This window comes from Cupressus sempervirens, chromosome 6 (assembly GCF_028749045.1).
Source record: "Cupressus sempervirens isolate cs-2001-9-10 chromosome 6, ASM2874904v1, whole genome shotgun sequence".
NCBI classification, from domain to species: domain Eukaryota; kingdom Viridiplantae; phylum Streptophyta; class Pinopsida; order Cupressales; family Cupressaceae; genus Cupressus; species Cupressus sempervirens.
The window spans coordinates 69,654,815-69,677,783 of NC_143123.1; the positions used below are offsets into that span (position 1 = coordinate 69,654,815).

Below are 22,969 nucleotides of genomic sequence, written 5' to 3' on the forward strand. Positions count from 1 at the left end.
GATACAGTGAAAACACTAAAGGGTATGGAGTCTATATACTCGGGCAAGGATTAGTCAAAATCAGTAGTGATGTCAAATTTGAAGAAGACATTGCCTTAAAACTATCCACAAGTACAGAAGATAAGCCCATCATAGAATTGGATGAAAATCAGCAAACTGAAAATCAGAGGGAGAACATATTAGAAGAAAATGAACTATTATTAGACGCTGAAGATATAGAATCTCTAATATTAAGAGAAGACCACTATGGGCAAGGAAAATAATTGAAAAAAAAATGTTGAACTGGAGGAAATCTCTAAAGAGAGTAAGAAAACTAGAAATAAATCATGCTACACTGCACTAGTAATTGAGCTTACAAAATCTGAATCATCAACTGTTGCAGAAGCCCTATCATGTCAAGCATGGAAAGATTCTATGGTCAAAGAATATAAATCCATATTGCAAAATGATGTTTGGGATATCGTACCTAGGCTGAAAGAGAAATCAGTTGTCTCATCAAAGTGGTTATACAAAATCAGATGGTAGTATTGAAAAACATAAAACAAGATTTGTTGCACGAGGTTTCTCTCAAAAGGTAGGTATTATTTATTAGGAAACATTTGCTCCAGTTGCTTGATACACTTCAGCAAGGACAATTATTGCAATTGCACTATCCAAAGGATGGAAGATACATCAAATGGATGTGAAGACCACATTTCTAAATGGTGTCATTAATTAAGAAGTATATATCAAACAACCTGAAGGTCTCAATGTAAAAGACAAGAACCTATATGTATGCAAACTAAAGAAAGCTCTTTATGGCCTTAAACAAGCACCACAAGCTTGGTATGAAAGGATAGATAGCTATCTCTCCAAACTAGGATACTCCAAAAATGAAGCTAATCCTAACATATATTTCAAAATATTTAATGGTGACATGTTAATTCTTGTCCTCTATGTTGATGACTTATTAATAATAGGTGAAGATCATCTAATTGAAAAATACAAACAAGATCTTGTGGCTGAATTTGAAATGAAGGACCTAGGCCTACTACACTATTTTTTGGGTCTAGAAGTATGTCAAAAGAAAGATCATATTTCTCTAAATCAAGGGAAGTACACCTATGACATCTTGACTAGATTTGGTATGATGAACTGTAAGCCCTTAGCGACTCCTATGGAAATAAATTTACGCAAGTTAAAAGAAGCAGTGAATTTGGAATCTATTGATCCCAGTGTTTACAGATAGATCATTGGATTACTTATGTATTTGGTAAACACTAGGCTTGATATCTGTTATGCCACCAATGGATTAAGCCATTTCATGTGTGAACCAAAGAAGATTCATTTGATGGTTGCTAAACATATCTTGAGATATTTATGTGGTATTATTGGTCTTGGTTTGAAGTGCAAAAATCTTAAGATAAAACTTGAAGGATATATTGATTCTGATTGGTGGGTTGGTTGTTCCATAAACCGCAAGAGTACTACAGGGTGTTGCTTTAGTCTTGGATCATCAATGCTATCTTAGTTGAATAGAAAACAACCAATAGTTGCCTTGAGTTTCACCAAAGCTGAATATATGGTAGCCTCCATAGGAGCTCGCAAAACAGTATGGTTGAGAAAGCTATTATTTGGACTTTTCGGAAAGCAACTAAACTCGACAGTGATTCGTTGTAATAACCAAAGTTGCATAAAACTTTATGCTAATCTTGTCTTCACAATCGATCAAAGCATATCGAGATTCCATATCATTACATAAGAGACATGGTTGATAGAAATGTTATCAAACTGATTTATATGAGTAGCGATGAGCTAAATGCTGACATTTTCACCAAGCCTCCTGCAAAGTTGAAAATAGAGTACTTCAGAGGTAAACTTAGCATGACAAGTTTGTAAATTCATTTGTAATTTAATATATTCATGTATAATTGAAAATTAAATTTTTGCATTTGTGTGTTATAAAAGGTGACGACCTTTCATGTGTGTGAGGTCACTATTGTAAGGTGACGACGGATAAATAGTTTGACCTATCTCCTAGACAAGTGTTATCATGGTTCTTTGGGCCGGATTTTGCCGGACACCATGATAACCAACTCATCATGATTCTTTGGGCTGGATTTTACCAGACACCATGATAACAAAATTGTTATGTCTCTTTGGGCCGGATCTTGTTGGACACCATGACATAGTAACTATCATAGACCACACTTAAGGCAGTGTTTAAGCTTATATTAAAGTTATGGAAATTGCTTCAATTCCCTCCTTGCAGAAGAGGGAGTGTCGAGAAATTTAGCCTCATAGTAAATTGAAGCAAATTCTATATATAATATATGTTAATATATATGTGTTGATGAAAATCTAATATATGAAAGGCTGATCTAATACACACACACATATACATATATACACATATCTATATATACATATATATAGATATGTATTTGTATATAACATACATATATATGTATATATTATCAGCATCATCAACTTATATATATTTGCATATATTTTATACTAAAATATATTATTGAAAACATAATAAGTATCAGCTGTTATCAAAGATTGAATGTCGATCAAGTATCGACTATCGTTTCTAATCAAAATACATTGAATCGGCAGAGATATGAAACATGACCACATAGGGTCATGACCCGACATGGCTCATGCCATGTAAGATAATGCCCCTACATGAGCATGTTACAATATATATTAATATGCCTTTGAGACTGCAGAAGATCATCAATAACAATGGAAATGTGAATCTCAGTCATATTCAGTCTGCTATACATCTGAAGTTCGGTCTGCAATATACTTTCAGTACAGTCTGAAATAGATCTGCATTTATCAAAGTCATAGCTATTGTTCATCAGCATAAGTGATCTATAAAAGAAAGTCAATCAAACATATATCAGAGTTCTTAAAGGAAATTGAATAATGCTCTGATCATTACAATATTTCTGCCACTACAATTCAACTTAGTCTCCACCAACATCGATCTATATATTTAACAGTTTTCAGTTTCAGATTTGCAATATGTTTGTAATAATAATGTACGATAAATGTTAAGATGCTTAACAGGGTAGGCAGACTTTAAACATGAACACAAAGATCATAAATCATATAACAATGCTATATTGCAAATGATAAACTCCTGATTTGAACAGTGATAAAGTTTACTTTTAATTGGTATTGTATTGAAGTTTCGAACTGATTACATATTGAATTAAGCTTGATAAACAACAAGCTGACATTCAAACAAAAACCCGAAACAAAAATTAGAAATCTTAATCAAGGTCCTTAGGTATGATGCTCTCCACTGAGTACCTGGTACTTGGGGTATGTGTACCCAGTACTTGATTACGTGTCCCAGGGGTGTGGGTACACGTACCCACGAAACCTAGGTGGTGAAATTTTAACCATACGACTCTTAGGAATGAAAAGGTCACATGGATAGCAACATACCCATGTCTTTTGCTTGACAAGCATCATATAATATGTATGATAATACTGTCTGCACTAAAGATCATTTACAAGCGGCTAGATGTTTTCATTCAAGATGACAAGTATCATCTTGAGAGTTACAATTTAATATTTGAACGAAGATTTTGCGGCTAGATGTTTTGATTCCATCATTACCATTTTTTTGGCATAAGAACTAGTCTTCCTAGGAACTTCTCTGAAATCAATTATATCAAAATTGGCTGACAAAGAATCATGTTTCTTTTATTATACCTTCGGTTGGTTTAAGTCTTGAGAGCTATGAATTGGAGCCTCCTTCCTTGAGCTAGAGCACTCTTGACTTTGAATCTTCTCTTTTGTTATTCCACTTGACAGAGGTCATTCATTTTTTGGAGAGAGGCATCCCTTTTATCAATCAACTCAGAAGTGGGGGTAGAATTATCAAAATTAGATTCAATCTGCTCCAGAATGTTGTAGACGCTGGTTGGAAATATCTTATGTCCCCTTTTTCTGAGTGATTCTCCTGAAGGGACATTTGGCATATTTTTATTCCCATTGGATTATGATAAGCAATTATAAGGGAATAAAATAAGTAAAATAATTATTATAAAGTTGTCTTGATAAATTAAATTAAAAAGATAACTTATTTCAACTACAAATAAAAATTAAGGAAATTTTATATGATCACTCTATAAAAATTAAAAAGACTTAAATTGTATTTGTTCCATAAAGTTCTGAGAAATATTATAAAAGGAGGGATGAGGGTCTTTTGGGCATTTGAATATTTTATGAAAGAATTTTATCAAGAGATTGAACCAGGTTTGTTCTTCAACCCAGGATGAAAATCCTAGGGGCAGGCAATGGATTGAATGAAACCCCAAGTCTATCAGAGGGTGGATTTGTAAAGACCTGAACTAGCTTCTAACTGGAATGCTGATGCACAACTGGTATTTTTGTGTTTTTGAAAAGTTTTTCTGATTTTTTTTGTAATTTTTGGAATATATGTTTTTCTGTAATTTTTAAAACATTGATTATAATTTCAGATTCTCTACTAAATGAAATAATAAACATGCACCAAACTTTTACCAAAGACTGAATTTTAAACCAAAATCAATACATATAAATTGGAACCCGACGGCTAGTTGTAGCACCAACTTGTATCAATGATGTCTTTGTATTATCTTAATCACTAATGTTCAATGGGCACAAAAAAGATTATAATAGGAGGGATGAGAGTCTTTTGGGCATTTGAATATTTTATGAAAGAATTTTATCCAGAGATTGAACCGGGTTTGTTTTTCAACCCAGGACGAAAACCCTAGGGGCAGGAAATGGATTGAATGAAACCCCAAGTCTATCCAAGGGTGGATTTGTAAAGACCCGAACTAGCTTCTAACTGGAATTCTGATGCACAACTTGTATTTTTGTGTTTTTGAAAAGTTTTTCTGATATTTTTTTGTAATTTTTGGAATATATTTTTTTTGTAATTTACAAAACATCGATTATAATTTCAAATTCTCTACTAAATGAAATAATAAACATACACAAACTTTTACCAAAGACTGAATTTTAAACCAAAATCAATACATATAAATTGGAACCTGGCGGCTAGCTATAGCACCAACTTGTATCAATGATGTCTCTGTATTATCTTAATCGCTAATGTCCAATGGGCACAAGCTTGTATGATGAAATTGGCCCCTTAAGAGAAGCCAAAACCACCTGCCGTTGAACACAAATCTCCTAAGGAAGTTGCCGCAATGAATTAGCCCATCGTAGGTTTGAATGATTGTTGGTGTCTTGCCCTAGTTATAACTGCAGACCCTATAATATGGATGATATCTCTGTTGGAGTACCGTTTATTGGTTCAAAGTAGCATCCTCATTTGGTAAGTCTTGCCACTTAACCATATACTCTCTAGTAGTCCTCCCCTGCAATTGCCTCTCTCTAGTATCAAGAATCGCTTCTGGTATCAACTCTAGTCTTTCTTCATCATCTAAGGAAGGCGATACAGGAGATGGTATCACATGTCTACCCAAAGCCCTTTTGAGGCGTGAAACATGAAATATATTATGAACCCTTATATCATCAGGCAAATCTAACTCAAATGCCACCTCACCAATTCGCCACACAATACGAAAGGGACCATAATATCACGGCTTAAGTTTCTTTCAACCACTTTTCTTGATAGAAGACTGTCGATACGGTAGCAACATCAAGTAAACCATGTCACACACCTGAAAAGTACGAGCTGTTCTCCGCTGATTGGCATATTGCTTTTGCATCCTCTGTATGTTGTCTCTCAAAGACCTCACTAAATCTTGGCCATCTTGTACCAAATCACCCGCACTCGGCACTCTATTGTCACAACATAACAAATCCATAAAGCTAGGTGGATCATATCCGTATAAATCCTTGAAGGGTGACATCTGAATGGTCATGTGGTGAGTAGAATTGTGACAATACTCACATAAGTGAATCCACTTCACCCAAGCCTTTTTGCTGAGAAGAAACATAGTTCTGTAGATATCCCTCAACCCATTTGTTTACAATCTAAGTATGACCATCCGTCTTCGACTGATAATTGGTACTAGGAGTCAATTTAGTCCCTCATAATCTAAATATCTCCTGCCAAAAATTTGCTGAAGTTTTGTCAAGTTGAAAATTTTGGGCATGTTGAGTAATCTTTGAGTTCAAGTTTGTGAACTATGCTTTAAAGGCTTTGTGGAACTACCTTGATGGGTTTGCTTCAAAGAATATATATGATTAACCCTTACCATATTCTTATTGGCTAAGTTGGTGGTATGGTTATAACTTCAAATATAAGATATGGGTATGCCAATAAAATTTTCTTTCCTTAGGTATAATATGTTTGGATATGGCATATATACATACATTAAAAAATAAAAATTAAAGATTCAAAGAAATATGTAGAATTCTAAAACTAAATACATTTTGTGGTATCATACTTCATCATTGATCAATGCCAATTGCCAAAGTGGTAGTGATAAAAAGAAATATTAAATGCTAATTGATAGTTAAAAACTTAGTCACAACATTTGCCAAATTTCTACCATGAGGTTTGAATATTGGCGAACTTCAAATTTATGAAGAAAATCGCCTAAATTCGCTTGAAATTTGTACATATAGATTAGGCTTATTTCTATTTATAAAACATACTTATAAACATCGTTTTTTCTAGGATTCTTTCCGGTCAACGAACGACAATGCAATGATGCTTAATTTTTCAAAACAAACTTGCAAGATTTTTTTTTGAACAAACTTGCACGATTTTCAACGGTGAAATCAGACAAATGGGTAGTTGAAGGGTAATGTGTTGTTTTAATAGTTACATATTGACTTTTATATTTTGGTTTGTTTTTAAAGTAAATTTTTACTTCTTTTTCAATATTATAAAGTATAAAACATGCCCATTTGTTAATTTTGTTTTTAACTTAGTATGTTAAGATTTGGTAATTCAAATTTAGTATGTTATCTAATTTAGTTTGTGTTTTACTTATCATGTTAAGATTAAGTAATTTAAAATATTTAACTTATATTTTAAATTATATTATATTAATTACTAATATATTCAGAATAAATAAATTAAAATTTCAAATACATTAAATTAGACTTTTAAGACTTTTTTAATATATCATATTGTAATCTTTTAAAAAATTATTATAATAATGTATTCAAATTCAATATAATATTATTTTATTTTCAAAGGATTTATTATATATTTAAAAAAATCAAATTTACAAGGGCGGATATAATTTTGAATTTTTTCCAAACTTTTTCTCCTTGTCAAATGTCATTTGAATTTTATTGTTGTCGAACTCGAATTTGAACTCAAACCTTGTGACTTAGGTTAAAAATTTGAATATCATATATATGTTCTTATGTAGAGCCTAATCAGATTCAGAGGTTAATTTTTTCCCGCTTCATCTGACATGGTTTCCCCCCAGTTTTCATCTACGAGTGTTTGGCGGTAGTGCCCCTTGCAAGGTGTTGGGGTAGGCCAAAACTGACTTTATGATTATAAAAGGTGTCAGGATTGTTTTTGTATTGGATGACATATTCTAGCCCTAATTTTGTTAGTGACATAAGTCGTGTATAAAATAGCTTAGGCTTAGAGATTTTTATGAGGGATGATGATTTAGTAGCTTCTTGCAACAGTATTGAGTTGCAAGGGATTGCAGATTGTAATAAGGTTGAAATCGTTGGATAATAAGAATATTGGACTTCTTGTTTGGTGGATGTAGCCTAGGGATTGGGTGAACCACGTTAAATCTTTGTGTCTTGTGTTATCTTCTGTGTGCTATATTCCTTTTTGATATTGGTTATATTTGCATGTAATTGTTATTTTTGTTTGCCTAATCCTAACAATATGACGTCTTGATATAATTTATATCAATTGCCCTTCAAAATGAGGAAAGAGAGTGAAGAGAGAAAAACAATCTTTTTACTGGGGAAAAAATGCTTGTCAGGGTTGCTTTAGGGTTTTTGGGTGCAAGAAAAGGTTACATTTTTATATATGTTACCTTTTGGCGCTCAATACCTTTGGGTATGCCTAGGTTGGCACCCTAGGTCCACCTAGGTGTACCCTCAGCCTTCAGGGGAACCCATAACTAGATGCACTCAAAATTGGGTAGGATGGGTTGTGGGCATGCTCGATAACATAGCTTATTGGTATTCCGATGGCAAATTCAACCTTTAAGTCCTCAGGGTCCTTAGTAGTGACTTGTGACAATTAGTATTGTGATTATAAGTCAATAATTTTGAAAGGATTAGATGGCAAATGAGAAGGTTTAAGATTTCTAGTAGATCTTGGGTGTGAGCTTTCCAATCTGCTATTTCTTCTATTATTGGGTAGGCATAAATTTGGCACAAATTTTCATTTTTTGGTTTAAGTTATTTCTAGTTTGTTAGATCAATGTCTTGATGAATGTTTAAAGGTGACATGCTTGTAGTTTGGACTTTAGTTGTTAATTTAATCCAAAACTTTGATGCCTATATCTTCAAAGAGTCTTTTTAATCAAGCAAACCTTGAGACACATCCTTGATGTTTTAGGGGCACCCTTGTCTTTGGGATGTCCTAGGATGTGGGATGCCATGGGGACATCCTTGTGCCAAAACCAATGAAAATGTTCTCGAAATGCGAGGACGTGGAGGAATTACGTTTGGGATGGCTTTCTATTCCTTGCAACAAGTAAATATTTGCAATTCAAAAAGTTAGAAAATAAATATTTTTTGGTTGGTCCCCACACCCTAGCTTGCCCAAGATGAGAAAAGATCCTCATCTCATTTCATTTGCATGTTTTTTTGTTAAAAAAGTTGCAGAGGAGCAATTTATAAATTTATAATTTTATAGAAAGGAGTGAAGGAGCAGCTGCAAAATAGGTTTTAATCTAGGGCATCATTTGTAGTGAGATTGCAATTTATTCAAAGAGGTGAGCAATTTCTATCTTTTTTATTTTTTATTTTTTGAAAGCTTGCAGCTGGAAATGTCTGATTTTTTGTTTTTTGTTTTTCCTTTTCCTTTTCCTCTTCCTTTTTCGGTTTCAAGTTTCATTAAGTCTTGGAAAACCAACATGAGTAGGGTTTGGTTTTGTCACATTTGCAAGACAAAATTTAGTAGGTCTACACAAGGGTTTGATCTCTTTTGTTGGGTGTTATAGGTTGGGGAGTTCAATTTTGTCTAGACCATATATTTTAGACTCATCAAGACTCGTGAGTACTCAACGAGGCATGACTAGCTCTCGGTCTCAGACTCAAACTCGGATTTGTCAAGTCTTTGCTAGATTTGTTGAGACTTAACCATTTGTTTTAAACTCCTAAAATTTCAATTGTTTTAATTTTTTTGGCTTATAAAATGTCCCCAAAATATACATCAACTCCCCATCTTTGTCTTCAAGTTCAAGTCACATTTCAATTGTTGTTGCCTTTGTTATACTTAAAGTCAAGTCACATTTCAATGAATTTTTCCTTTCTTAAAGTTACATTTCATGTATATATTGGCAGGATGTTTGAGAGTGGTTTAAAATCTCTAGGTGTAATAATTCAAATTCTAGGTTTTAGATGTTCATATAAATTTTTGGACTTAGTTGATCAATCAATAGATTTCTATTAGAATTCTCTTGCTCTTTCTCTCACTCTTCTCACTCTGTTTATCTCCCCTGATCTCTCTTTTTCTCTCTCTCTCTCTCTGATGTAAGATCATGCTGATTTAATTATTAAATTGCTGTTTTGATAAAAAATAAATATTAAATTGCTGATTTTCCAATTAAACCTCTGATTTTAATATTTTAATTTTATTGTTCAGCGATTTAACTTTCAAAACCTCTAAACATGTCCATCAACTAATCAATTGATTCTTTTGAACTTTTTGATTGCATTCTATTGATATGTTTGTGCTTTCATCTCACTTGTTGTAGATATCATAAGCTATATTGCTACAAACTCTCCTAGGCTTGGAGAGATATTCAAGGTGTTTGACAACATCCTTGGCAAGATAAATAATTTGTTCAAGGATCCTACTTTTGGGATTATATGAGCAACATATCAAGCCCATTGTGATGTGGAGGTGGAGCAAAATGAACAACTCACTTCATATGGCAGCTTTGCTCTAAGGTTGAAAGGTTGCTGCTGTGTGATGCTGAAGAGGTGAAAGAAGGGATAATGAAGTCCCTTTGAAAGATCTATTCAAATGAGGAGTCTAAAATACTTCACAAAAAATGGCTTGTCTTGACAAATCTTTGTAGTCTAACATTTTGTAAACTAGAGAAGAAAATAGGTAAAGTTGCATTAGATCACACTATGCCTGTTGGATGGTGGATATGGCATGAGAAGGATACACCATAGTTGAAGATGCTTTCCATTTGCCTCCTTTCATAGGTTGCAAGTTTGTTTGCTGCTGAAAGTAATTGGTCCGCATATCTTTTTATGTACTCTGTCAAGAGGAATAGACTTACATTTAGACAAATGAAGAAGTTAGTAGTGTTTGTATTTAGTGTTTTTTGTCTTAATGATCATTAGACTCGAGTTTTGGCATGCTCCAAGTTAGCGTTGGGATCTTGATCCCGAAGACATCACCTAGGTTGATGAGGAGGGGGCACCAAAGGGATTGCTTGAGATTTCATTGGATGATGCATGCCCTCAGAGTGACTTATTGGAGGACTTTGATTTTGATGCAATTTTGAGAGATGTAGATTAGTAGTTATAGTGTACTTCCTCTTTTTCTATTGTCATATTGTAATTGAAAGTGAACCTTGTAGCCTTTGGACATGTTGTAACTTTTATGTTCTTTTTTCAAAGATATTGTATGGACATTGACATTGAATTATGAAAGAAAATCAAATAATGTTTTGACATTTGCTAATTTGTTTGACCTTGGCTCTAATGTGAATTCTCAACTTAACACAAATGTTATATAATAAGGCTTGATAAAAGTATATATGTATTCTTTATCAATTTAATCATATGAATATTTAAAATTTCCATGTACATTTTAAGTTTTCCTTGTTCTTTGTATAGCCATTGCCTTTGCCATCCCTTGCCATCCACAAAAATAACTCAAAAAATCGTAGACTCCGAAATGTATTTCCCATCCCGTGTCAACCCTGTTCTAGAAACTTGGCGTAACATAGCTATTAATAGATTAACTTTGGCTCACATTCTCACATGGGAGGTATTGTGGGCTTTAAGAGGATTCTAGTCAACAAAATTTTCAATTTGATTGGCTATTCACTCTAGAATTGATTTATTCCATAAATGTAGAGGAAGAAAGGGAAGTCTTACCTAGATCATAATCTTGTTAGACGCATTCATTTGAGGATCAAACTATGCAGTCTATTGTTAGAAAAATAAATGATCCTTGTTAAAAAATGACGATAAAATATCCTCTCCCACATAACCATAGTTCGAAAGAATGAATTTTCATTGCATAGGACCCTAAGCCTTTAATATCAAGTTATCAACCTTTCCGGCATGATTATGATTTATTATCAAATTAAGAAGAAAGTTTAACTTATTTGAATCTAATCCTCGCTTTGCTAGAAAAAAACTTGCAAGAAATTTTTTCTTTTCAAACCTTGGAAGTGATCTTGGCAAAAGCTCCATTTAACATTTACTCTAAAATTGATTTAAGCTACCTTCATTTTGGACTATATCTGCTTCAATGTGGCTTTGATAAACCCTCTAGATTTCAACAAAAAAGATTTGAAAAATAGAAAAAAAAAGCCTTTTTGCTTGCCTTTTAGATGCTAAGGTTAAGCTCTAACATCACTTGTAACATAATTACTTGCACAGAAGAAGAAAATAATAGGAAATAAGATGTCAATACTTGATATTGTTAGTATTTTAAGGTCCAAGATTACTGAGACTGGGGGTGAATTAGTAATCTACCAAACCAAATCTTTTCATTAACCATTCAACCATATTTATTAGCTTATAACTTGTGAAGCAACAAATAATGAAACAAATGAAACCATCCAAACATGCAACACAAGAACACCAAGATTTTTGTCATGGAAACCCTTGGTCAGAGGGAAAAACCATAGTGGGAATTAGTATTTACAATTATCCACTCTTTTGAAGTACACCTGGTTAAAAGCCTAGCCTTGTTAGGAGCTACCCAGTTAATGGATTTCCCTCTAGCCTTCTTAGGACCTTAACCCTATTAGGAGTAACCCAGTTAAGGGATTTCAAATCCTAATTGAAGAGCTATGCGGTTAACGGATTTCAACTTTAGACCTGTTAAGATCTACCTCTTTGAGGGATTTTCTTGGAGAACCTGTTAGGATTCAACAAGTACAATGATATAATACTACTTTGCCTCCAACTATGCACAATCTCCTCTTTTCTTACAGGCTATCCACACACTTATCTTGAGGGTACCCAACATTTATGATCTACAACTTCATAATTCATCATTTTGGACTTAAATATATTGTTTACTGCCTAGGGCGGTCACTGCTATAAAGAAAATGTAGTAGATTTGAGTTTCACCATTTGAATCTTTGCACTTCATCCTGATCTGCCAAAATGTATTACCAAACCCCAATCAATCATATACCAATGTCTATCGGCCTCCAAAAGCAATCTCAGAGCAATTTGATCAAGAACAGTCAAACCTTTTTACACTTCACATGTTTCCATAACTTCAGAAAATTTGATCGCCATGATTGATGTGAGGCCATGTGTTACGAAGATCAGCAATTCAGGTCAAGTATTTGCAGATGTTTCTTGCACACAGTGAATGTGAAAACAAACCTGGAAAAGCAAATTTTTTATGTTATTTTCTTTGATACATTTAATCGTTAATTGCGGGCCACGTTACAACGACACCTGGATCATGAAAAGATGCACCACAGTTGACTAAAACATCACTGGTTGAGGATCTAACACTGAGTATTCCAAATACTCTGCCAACTTGCACAAAACGATCTTCTGTCCATTGAAACTATGCCTTCCGATTCTCCAATCGTCACGCGACTGTAACACCAATCTCCTAGCTTAGTCTACATAATGTAGACTGAACCACAACACCTCAATCCACACAAATTTGATAAACCAATAAAATCATTCATCATCTGTCACTGTTCTCTTGGTTGCTCTGTCAATTTTCAATCCATCATAACTCTTCATAATCTGGATGTGTTGCAAGCCTCTGCAATCCAACAGACAACATCTCGAGACATCTCCAAGTTTCCTATTTGCGCTGCACACTTCAATTCAACTCCAATTCTTGCCGGAACACTGGATTCAACTACTTTCACACTAAGCAGCTCATTCCGTACACTGTCAGCCAACAGAACATTCAGTTGACATCAATGACAACACAATAACTGATCTTCTTGGCATCAAACCTGCACCACAAAATTCTCAACACAATCTGCATCAGTTATGCAAATAGGTAATAATAAGCCTTTCAAGGGGTAACCACTAAAAACATTCAATGAGACAATGTTTGCAGTATGATGGCTAACTAATGCTTGCTACTTCTCAATTAAAGTCACCATTAGGTAATAGAAGTATCCTCATCCCAAGGAGTCCAAGCTTGCACACAATAGTTGACAAGTTGGCTACATATATTTCAACACAATCAATGGATTAACATAGCAATGCCCAATCAAAAGTCTAATCAATGCACTTGAAGAGAAATTTATTACCACAAAGTGGATGCCTTTAGGACCAAACATGACCAGAGGAACCTTACTGAATGAAATTGGGGATGAATGAGCTCTAAGGGAGGAGGAAAGCTCAAGAGAACTGAAACATCTAGCATCAAGAGGTTGCCACACCATTTTTATAACTTTCCCTTCGCTTATATATTGATACCAATGCCTTTTGAATCTTAGTAAAATGCAGTAAAGTAATTTATTTTACCAATGCATTTTACTCACTTCTGGAATGGTGTGGGTTAGGCTTAATCCTTGTGAATTCTGGAATACTTTGGTCCCATGTTCTTCATAACAGGTAGCTATTGTCATCCGTTAAGGAATTAAAAAGAAACAATTGTAAATTTTGTCCAGGTTATTGTTGATAGTAATACTAAATTCTATAAATTTGGCACTGGTTAAATGTATGTGTAAGAAACTTAATGATGATTTTGTAATTCAACTCTTGTTATAGGAATGGAAATATGAATTTTTTGTATTGTTGGGCCTCAATTGTTTAAAGGCCTTTGTCATTGTTGCTCAGTTCAAATGTTTAATGTGATTGTTTCTTTTTTATTTTCTCACTCTTGTGTTTGCCTTTTCTTGTGTTCTTGTTCACAAGGCCTATTAATCAATGCTGTCCAGTTATTACTTCCTATTGTACACTTGTTACAAAATTATGTATTTTTCCTTTTGCTATCATACCTACGTGCTACATATCACTTGCAGGGTTCTCCAGATCTGAAGGCTGCACGCGAGGTGGCTGATTATCTAGGTACTCTTCATCATGAATTTCACTTCACTGTGCAGGTAAACCTTTGTGCCAATGGTATCTCTTTATACTGACAGCGTAAAGATATTCTTTAAATTTAAACAACCAAATTTTATGCTTATAAATTAACATTGTTTCCGACTATGAATTTGATAACAGGAGGGCCTAGATGCAATAGAGGAGGTCATCTATCATGTTGAAACGTATGATGTGACGACAATTAGAGCGAGCACACCTATGTTCTTGATGTCCCGTAAGATTAAGTCTCTTGGAGTTAAGATGGTTCTTTCTGGTGAGGGCTCAGATGAGATATTTGGTGGTTATTTGTATTTTCATAAGGCTCCAAACAAAGAGGAGCTTCATCGTGAAACATGTCGCAAGGTATAAAATGGTTATGTGCTTCTGTAGTCAGATTATTCAGGTAGAAAATTAGATCATATGCTTTTGCAATATAATCATTGTTGGAAAAATACCTTTAGGTTACATAATCGCTAAGACTGATGCATTTGTGTGTATGTATTCTCTCCTATGCATGTTGATATCAACCACACATTTCATGCTTGTTGACTCTGTACTGTTCGGTATTTGGCAGGGACTATTATTCTTTTGACTTTGTTTCAGCTTGAAGTTTTGTTTATTGTTTTTGTGCTTGAATGCTTCCCTTTTATGTGTAGTTACTTTGAGAGTCACACCCTGATTCTCAGTATTTGTTTCCAGCCTTGGAAACACATTGTCAATGTAGAGATGCATGTGAGGACATCCCTTGACAGTAGATGACTTGAGATGACATATCTATACACATCTTTAAACTTTGCTTGCTTGAAAATGTACATCATGTTTTGCAGCAAAGAATCTCATAATCCATCTCTAGAGTGGTTGCAGGAAGAAGAGAAATTGCTCAGTAAAATGGGTTAAGATGTTTGTAGTGAAACCTTCTCAATTGATGGAATTTAAAGATTAGTACTTCATGTTGTTTTGCCTTATTTGAATTTCCAATTAAAAAACATAGAAATAAATAGAGAATAAGAAAATTCCTTGTAGTTAACAAATACAAAAGGTTGTTCAAATTTATCTATCTATTGTCAAGACATTCAAAATCATCCATTCATTTTTGACAATACATTTAAAATAGGATCGCCACATGCAAAAAGCATAGGCCCCATTATTAAATAATTGTTTTGAGCAATCTTACCCACATCACCTAAAGGACTATGAATGACATTTATGTCTTTGGGAACCCTTTTATATTTGATCTTTTTCGAGTGTTGTAGGAAGAGCCCGTCTTTTGTTGTTGTAGGCAGTTATACACCTTTTTCATGTTAAGGTTCAGTTAGGTTAGCATATAGGTTCAAGTTCTCTATCATTCATCATTGCAAATGCTAATGGACACATAACCTAAATTATCTTAGTCATCTAGTTTGTAATGTCCCCATTTTAGCAAGCTCCTATAGTTGGGCTTGCTTAATTCATCTTTACGACCCTCGTGAGCTGACTGTGTTTTGAGGGTCGCTATTGAGTGACTTGCTTTATTGAGTCAATTGTGGGCAATTACTATTTTTAGCGGTGCAGCTGAGCCAGCAGGATTTGGCTTCTTCAGTTGATTGATTGGGTAAATTAATGGAGCTCTATACTATAAGTTGTTTATTAAGATTATCTTAGTAAATGGCTTATTCATTTAAGTGTTATAGTTCAATGGTGTGTTGAAGAAGCCTCTTAAGTGAAAAGTGTCTTCATGAAGCTATGTGTTTGAGAGTTATTTATTTAAAATAATTGATGGAAGCTTCTAATTGAATGTTGTGTTGATGAAGTGTCTTTAATGAAAGGTGTATTGGACAAGCCAAGTTGCATTATAAAAGAGGATTCATTGTTGTCTATTGCTTTTGATATATTTCTTGGTGAGGGTTTAAGTTTTTTCGGAATTTCTTGAGGACTGATTCCTCTTGAATTGTGCATCAATTTCTGCTGTTGTAAAGCAATTGAATCTGTGTTCTAAAGCTGAATTGAGCATTCAAATTCAGTACTGAGGTATAGTAAATTCAATTGAGTTCTTTCATTCTGATTTTGGGTGATCTCATTGAGGGTTAAAGCTGAAAGTTGTCACAACCTTCTTCACTGTTGTAACTGTGTCTGGAAGGCAATTTGGTGCTGAAAGTTTGGTGTTTATTATCAATGTTATTGAGTGCCCATTGTCTCTGCTATTTGGCGTTTATTCTCTCCGCAAATCAGTTGCCTATATGTCTGTTATTTCTTCATAGCTGGGCAGTGTCATTATACGTGTTTGGCATTGCAAGTTATCACTGGGAAAATTGAGTTGCAGCTGTGGAAAATTGCTCTATTGGTTGGGTGTCCATTTCCAATTATCTTAATTAATTGTGGGAGGTCTGACTTCTTGCCGTGGTCTCCAATCAGGGGCTGCGATCCATATCCAATTAGCTGCGATCATCATTGGTGAGTTTGCAATTAATTCTGAGATGCTGTTTTTATTTACCAGGCTGGTGCGTTTGCTTGGATGGGTCGGTACATTGTTGTTTGGATGCCACAACATAGATTAGTTCTTCTGCTACATCATATCTTCATTGGTGTATGTCTGCTGCAATAATGTGGCATTAACAGAGGGCTGCAACTCATCCTATCAAGCCTACATCTGAGCTCTGAGAATAGAGCGATTGTTCCTCAACTTGGCAACATTGCTCAAGTGTCTGAAAATAGGTAGCGTGCATTACAGTGGCATCAATGTGAAATGCCAATTTATACCAGGGGCAATACGATTTTGTTTTTCCTTACTCATGAGTTGGATGTAAAAATTATTTGCAAGCATAATACTGAAGGAATAAGCAATTTGTTTGGTATTGCCAGTAGTTGGTGAACATTTTTTTTCAAGCATTCTTTATATTTTGAAAATTCAACATCATATATGTAGCAAAAAATAAGGAGTTTGCAAAACTATTAAACACCAAAAATAAATATTTCTGCAGTTTGCTAGTGAGAGGCAATAGGGTTCTGTACAGTGCTATTAGAGTGATTTCCTACCAGATTGCAGGGAACTGGGTTTCAACATAGCTCCAAGGTTTATTTCGAGTAGACGTTATACCAGTAAATGTCGCACGTCTCCAACTGGTGATGGAGAACCTAAGATACAATTTGGTAGTATTGGTGATTGGTGGATCAGGAGGGTCTGGTGGTAGTGGATATAGGGATGCTGGCACAGGTTTCGACATTTACAGAGAGGCCAAGGAGAGTGGATCAGGAGGGTCTGGTGGTAGCGGATATAGGGATGCTGGCACAGGTTTCGACATTTACAAAGAGGCCAAGGAGACTTTTAGAGACCTTGCAGCTGGTCAACATCATGTTGCCGATGTGCTGCATCAGCTGTCTGATATGTTGCAGCATATTGCACTTCCTCGAGGTTAGAGTGGGAGAGAGGTACCAAGGATGATTTTGTTAGTTCACACAGGTCTCGGGTTGATGACAGTTCTAGAGTTGGAGACAGGATTAGCACTGAGGAACAGGCTAGGATTGATGAGAGGATTGACAGGATAAGGTATATTGGTGCATATGATAGGCTGCCACAACCTACTTTTCTGAGACTTGAGGCTGACATGGTCAGTACTCAGATTGAGGCTACGCCTTTTGTGGATGGTTTTGTGGCAAATTTTGCTGAGTGGGATGCTCTTCCGCATGCCATCAAGCATAATCTTAACTTTGACAAATTCCTCACACAGAAGCGAGAGCATACTAGAGGTAGGCCTGCACCTGAGAGGTAGAGGCCTAGATAAAAAGATGACCTTAGCCCACATTGATGGTAGTGACAAGGTGACAACTTGAGCTTGGGCTCATAAGCTTGACACATACTTAGCATTGCATCCCATGACTGAGGAGGATGCCATTAGATTTGATGTGTTACACTTGGATGGAGTGGCTCATGATTGATGGTACCATGGGCTAGTGCCTTTGAACCATCAAATAGTTTCCTATCAGGAGTTTGTGGATAGTTTGATAGAGCTATTTGATAGGAAGGATCCTGAGGCATACTTTTGGGAGTTGCTCAATTGAGACAGACAGGTGGCCTTGAGGCCTTAATCAATGAGTTCTAGCAGCTTTCCGTGATGGTCTATGATATTTTTGAGGGGAGGAGAGTTATGCTTTTTATGGAGGGACTGGTTGAGCCACTTTGAGGGTGGGTTAAGTCCTTGGACCCACCTACTTTGTAGGAGGCAATGAGAAAGGCGAGAGATCTTGAGTCATCCACATCTCGAGGCAAGTTTGCTTCAAAACCTTCTACCTCTCCACTTGTAGATGAGAAACACCCATTGATTATTGATGAGAAAGAAAAAACAGCTGGGAAGAATGATGAGGCATCACTCAAGCATTTGAGAAGACAACTTTGCTTTTAAAGACCTTATGCCAAGGGTCACACTTGTTCATTGAGCCCAAAAGGAGGGGCAAATCGTACGATGTGGGTGTACTATGACGAGATTGAGGCTGAACCCTCACAACAATCTATTGGTTTAGATGATGGTGATCAAGAGATCTCTAAGGTATATACAATGAGGTGTGCGTACAGTTTGACACCAATGTGTAGGGTATTTACCGGGCGTGGAGTTTGTCTGTGCCCAAGTTTGATGTTTGGCATGGTAGCTCAGTTGGTGCAGAGAAAGGGGGCAAATCAGGACTTCCTATTGAGTTCCATGTGATGTTCCTTTCTGTACATCATCAATAGTGGTTTTGAGTATAGTTCTATTGACTAGGTTATTTACTTTAATTGTTTTGCATCTACGAGACTTATTCAGTGATGACAGGGACATCACACTCATCTTTTTATGGGATCTTGGTGGAGGTTGGGGTTCGATATGTTTTTGGATTGCGATTGCTTGAGGACAAACAATCTCGGAGAGGTAGGTCTGTAGTGTCCCCATTTTAGTAGGCTCTTGTAACTAGGCTTAGTTAGTGCATCATTCCGTGAGTTGACAATGTGTTTTGAGGGTCTCTGTTGATTGAATTGCTATTTATAGTAAGTCAATTGTGGGAAATTATTAGTTTTAGTAGTGCAACTGAGGCACTAGGTGTTGGCTTCTTTAGTGGTTGATTGCATAAATTAATGAAGCTCTATATTATAAGTTGTTTATTAAGATTATCTTAATAAATGACTTTCTCATTTAAGTGTTATAATTCGATGGTGTAATACAATCTCGAGGAGGTAGGCCTGTAGTGTCCCCATTTTAACAAGCTCTTGTAATTGCGCTTAGTCAGTTCATCTTTCCGACCCTCGTGAGCTGACAATGTGTTTTGAGGGTCTCTGTTGATTGACTTGCTATTTATAGTAATTCAATTGTGGGAAATTACTATTTTTAGTAGTGCACCTGAGGGACCAGGTGTTGGCTTCTTCAGTGATTGATTACGTAAATTAATGAAGCTCTATATTATAAGTTGTTTATTAAGATTATCTTAATAAATGACTTTATCATTTAAGTGTTATAATATGATGGTGTGTTGAAGAAGCCTCTTAAGTGAAAAGTGTCTTCATGAAGCTATGTGTTTGAGAGTTATTTATTTAAAATAATTGATGGAAACTTCTAATTAAAAGGTGTATTGATGAAGCGTCCTTAACAAAAGGTGTATTGGATAAGCTAAGTTGCATTATAAAAGAGGCTTCATGAAGGAAATAGATTCATTCTTGTCTATTGCTTTTGATATATTTCTTGGTGAGGGTTTGAGTTTTTTCTGAATTTCTTGAGGACTGATTCCTCTTGGTGAGGGTTTGAGTATTTTCTGAATTTCTTGAGGACTGATTCCTCTTGAATTGTGCATCAATTGTTGCTGTTGTAAAACAATTGAATTTGTATTCTAAAGTTGATTGAGCATTGAAATTCACTGCTGAGGTATGGTGAGTTAATTTGAGTTCTTTCGATCTGATTTTGTGTTATCTCATTGAGGGTTAAAGCTGAAAGTTGTCACAGCCTTCTTTATTGATGTAACTGTGTTTGGAAGGCGATTTGGTGCTGAAAGTTTGGGGTTTATTATCATTGTTATTGAGTGCCCATTGTCTCTGCTATTCAGTGTTTATTCTCTTTGCAAATCAGGCGCTTATATGTCTGTAATTTGTTCATAGCTAGGCAGTGTCATTATTAGTGTTGGCATTGCAAGTTATCATTGGGAAAATTGAGTTGCAGCTGTGGAAAATTGCTTTATTGGTTGGGCGTCAATTTCCCAATACTGGGCGATCATTTTAAGTAATTGTGGGAGGTCTGACTTCATGCTGCGGTCTCCAATTAGGGGCTGCGATCCATATCCAAGCAGCAGTGATCATCATTGGTGAGTTTGCAATTAATTCTAGGAGGCTGCGTTTATTTACTGCTACATCCCATCTTCATTGCTGCATGTCTGCTGATAAAGTGACATTAACAGAGGGCTGTGATTTATCCTATTAAGCCCGTGTCTGAGCTCTGAGAATAGAGCGATAGTTCCTCAACTTGGCAACACTGCTCAAGTATCTGGTAATAGGCAGCGTGCATTACAGTGGTATCAGTGTGAATTCAAAGTGCTGCAATTGGAGGTTCAGGCGCAACTCATACTAGGTGTAATAAGAATTTGTTTTTCCTTATTCACGAGTTGGATGTAAAAATTATTTGCAAGCATAGAAATGAAGCGATAAGCAATTTGTTTGGTATTGCTAGTAGTTGGTGAACATTTCTTTTCAAGCATTCTTTATAGTTTATATTTAGAAAATTCAAAATTATATATGTAGAGAAAAATAAGGAATTTGCAAAACTATAAAACACCAAAAATACACATTTCTCTGATTTGTTAGTGAGAGCCAGCAGGGTTCTTTACATAGTTTGGTGTAGTTATCTACATAAGGCTCAAGTGAATTGTTGATACTTGATACACCTTAAACCGAACCAGATTGAGTGGCAATCCCTAGTTGGTTTGATACATTATGACCAATTTGTTGTCGCTTGACATTTTGTAATTTTCAGGCTTTTAGAACTTTTGAATTGTTTCAAAAACATGAGTTTTCATTTACAAATATTTTAATGTGATGTCTATAAAAATATGGTTTTGTATTGTGGCACTTTCTCAAGTTTCTTGTATTCTTTTATCTTGTTTTTTTCAAAATGTTGTCCCCATTTTCATTTCCAGCTACTTAATAGATGAATTCAATCTTCAAGTGCATCAAACTAGTATATGCCTTACTGATTTTCTCTTCTGGAGTGAATTTGATTTCCATTCTTTTTTTGACCACTATTTTATCCGCTTCAAATCATTTAAACTAACTTCCAGAAGCTCAAAATTTATTTACTTAGTCTTCAAGGTGTTTTATAGTTGTAAGACGTGGTTTGGAGAAGTTTCCTGGGAGTTCTAAGTTTCCAAGGTAGATTTGTTTCATTCACTACAAGTTATATCAAGGCACACAATTGAATTTTGAAGTGGAGACACTTTAAATTCAGTCATATTTTAATGTTCCATAGGTATATGCTTTTTGACCAATGGGGCTATTTTGGACATCCTAGATATTTTGAGGATGTGGGGATGCAAAGGGACATATTTACTACAATTTTTGCTCACATCATTGAAATGATTTAATTTTTTCTGTCATCTTGGAAGGGTTACCATATTCTTTTTTTTACTGTGCCAAGAAATTTGCATATTGGATACCAAATAATAAAAATGGACACAATACTGCTAGTCATGCCACAATTACCATATCCAGATGTATCCATATACGAGCCCATATTTGGGCCCTATCCACTTTAGGATAATAAAAATTTAATTAAATTTACAAAAGTAATAGAACATAAAAAATGGCTGTTTATACACGTGTTTACACACACACGCACAATGTAGCATCATACACACACACACAAAATATTTATATGTACATATACACATACATGTGTATCATTTTATATATGCATGTGTATACATATATATGCTTTACATATAGTCAATACACATACATATACATGTGTATATATGTCTGTAGACACAAATATAACAAAAAATATATTATAAACTAAACATATAAAAACCTAAGAATAGGCAAATAAACTTTTTTCAAGTGTCGATTTCTGTGCTTTACAGTCTTAGGTATATAAAAACTAAATATATATGTATTTTTTCATATATTTTAGAGGGCTTTTGTCTTGAAAAATAATTGTTCATTTGCCCAACTGTATCTAGATCTGATGTATCCATTTCCATGCAATTGTGCGTCTGGGGAGTATTTCTTGTTTAGAAAGTGTTCGTTGAGGATGTGTTGAGCCCTTGGGAAACTGAGGGGAATCCTCAAACTGATGAAGATGTCCTGAGGATGATTTGATTAAGGTATCACCTTTGTTTCATGTCATTCCAAGTTTGCTCGAACACTCTGTTTGTGAACGGAAGTGTTAAACTCAGGTGAAGACCACTTTCCAAGGCTTATAAAACAGCCTTAACCTCAGGAAGAAATACACCAGTACTCAGAAAAAAATCGCCATAAAACTTGAATAACACTCCAAAAAAACTCTCACCACAACAAAACCAAGGAACCCACATAAAAAAGGTCATATCTCTGAAATCCAAAATCACACACAAAGCTAAGATTTGTTAACAACCA

At 35.0% G+C, this 22,969-nt stretch overlaps 1 protein-coding gene across 1 annotated transcript in view; it reads left to right on the forward strand.

Annotated features, from left to right (window-relative positions):
- LOC149551183 (asparagine synthetase [glutamine-hydrolyzing] 3-like) overlaps nt 1-22,969 on the forward strand; it is a 71,625-nt gene that overhangs the window by 42,960 nt on the left and 5,696 nt on the right. Inside the window, exons 10-11 of the mRNA XM_089786762.1 lie at nt 14,331-14,411; nt 14,533-14,754. Coding sequence (XP_089642888.1) covers nt 14,331-14,411; nt 14,533-14,754 — 303 coding nt within the window. The remainder of the gene's footprint in view (nt 1-14,330; nt 14,412-14,532; nt 14,755-22,969) is intronic.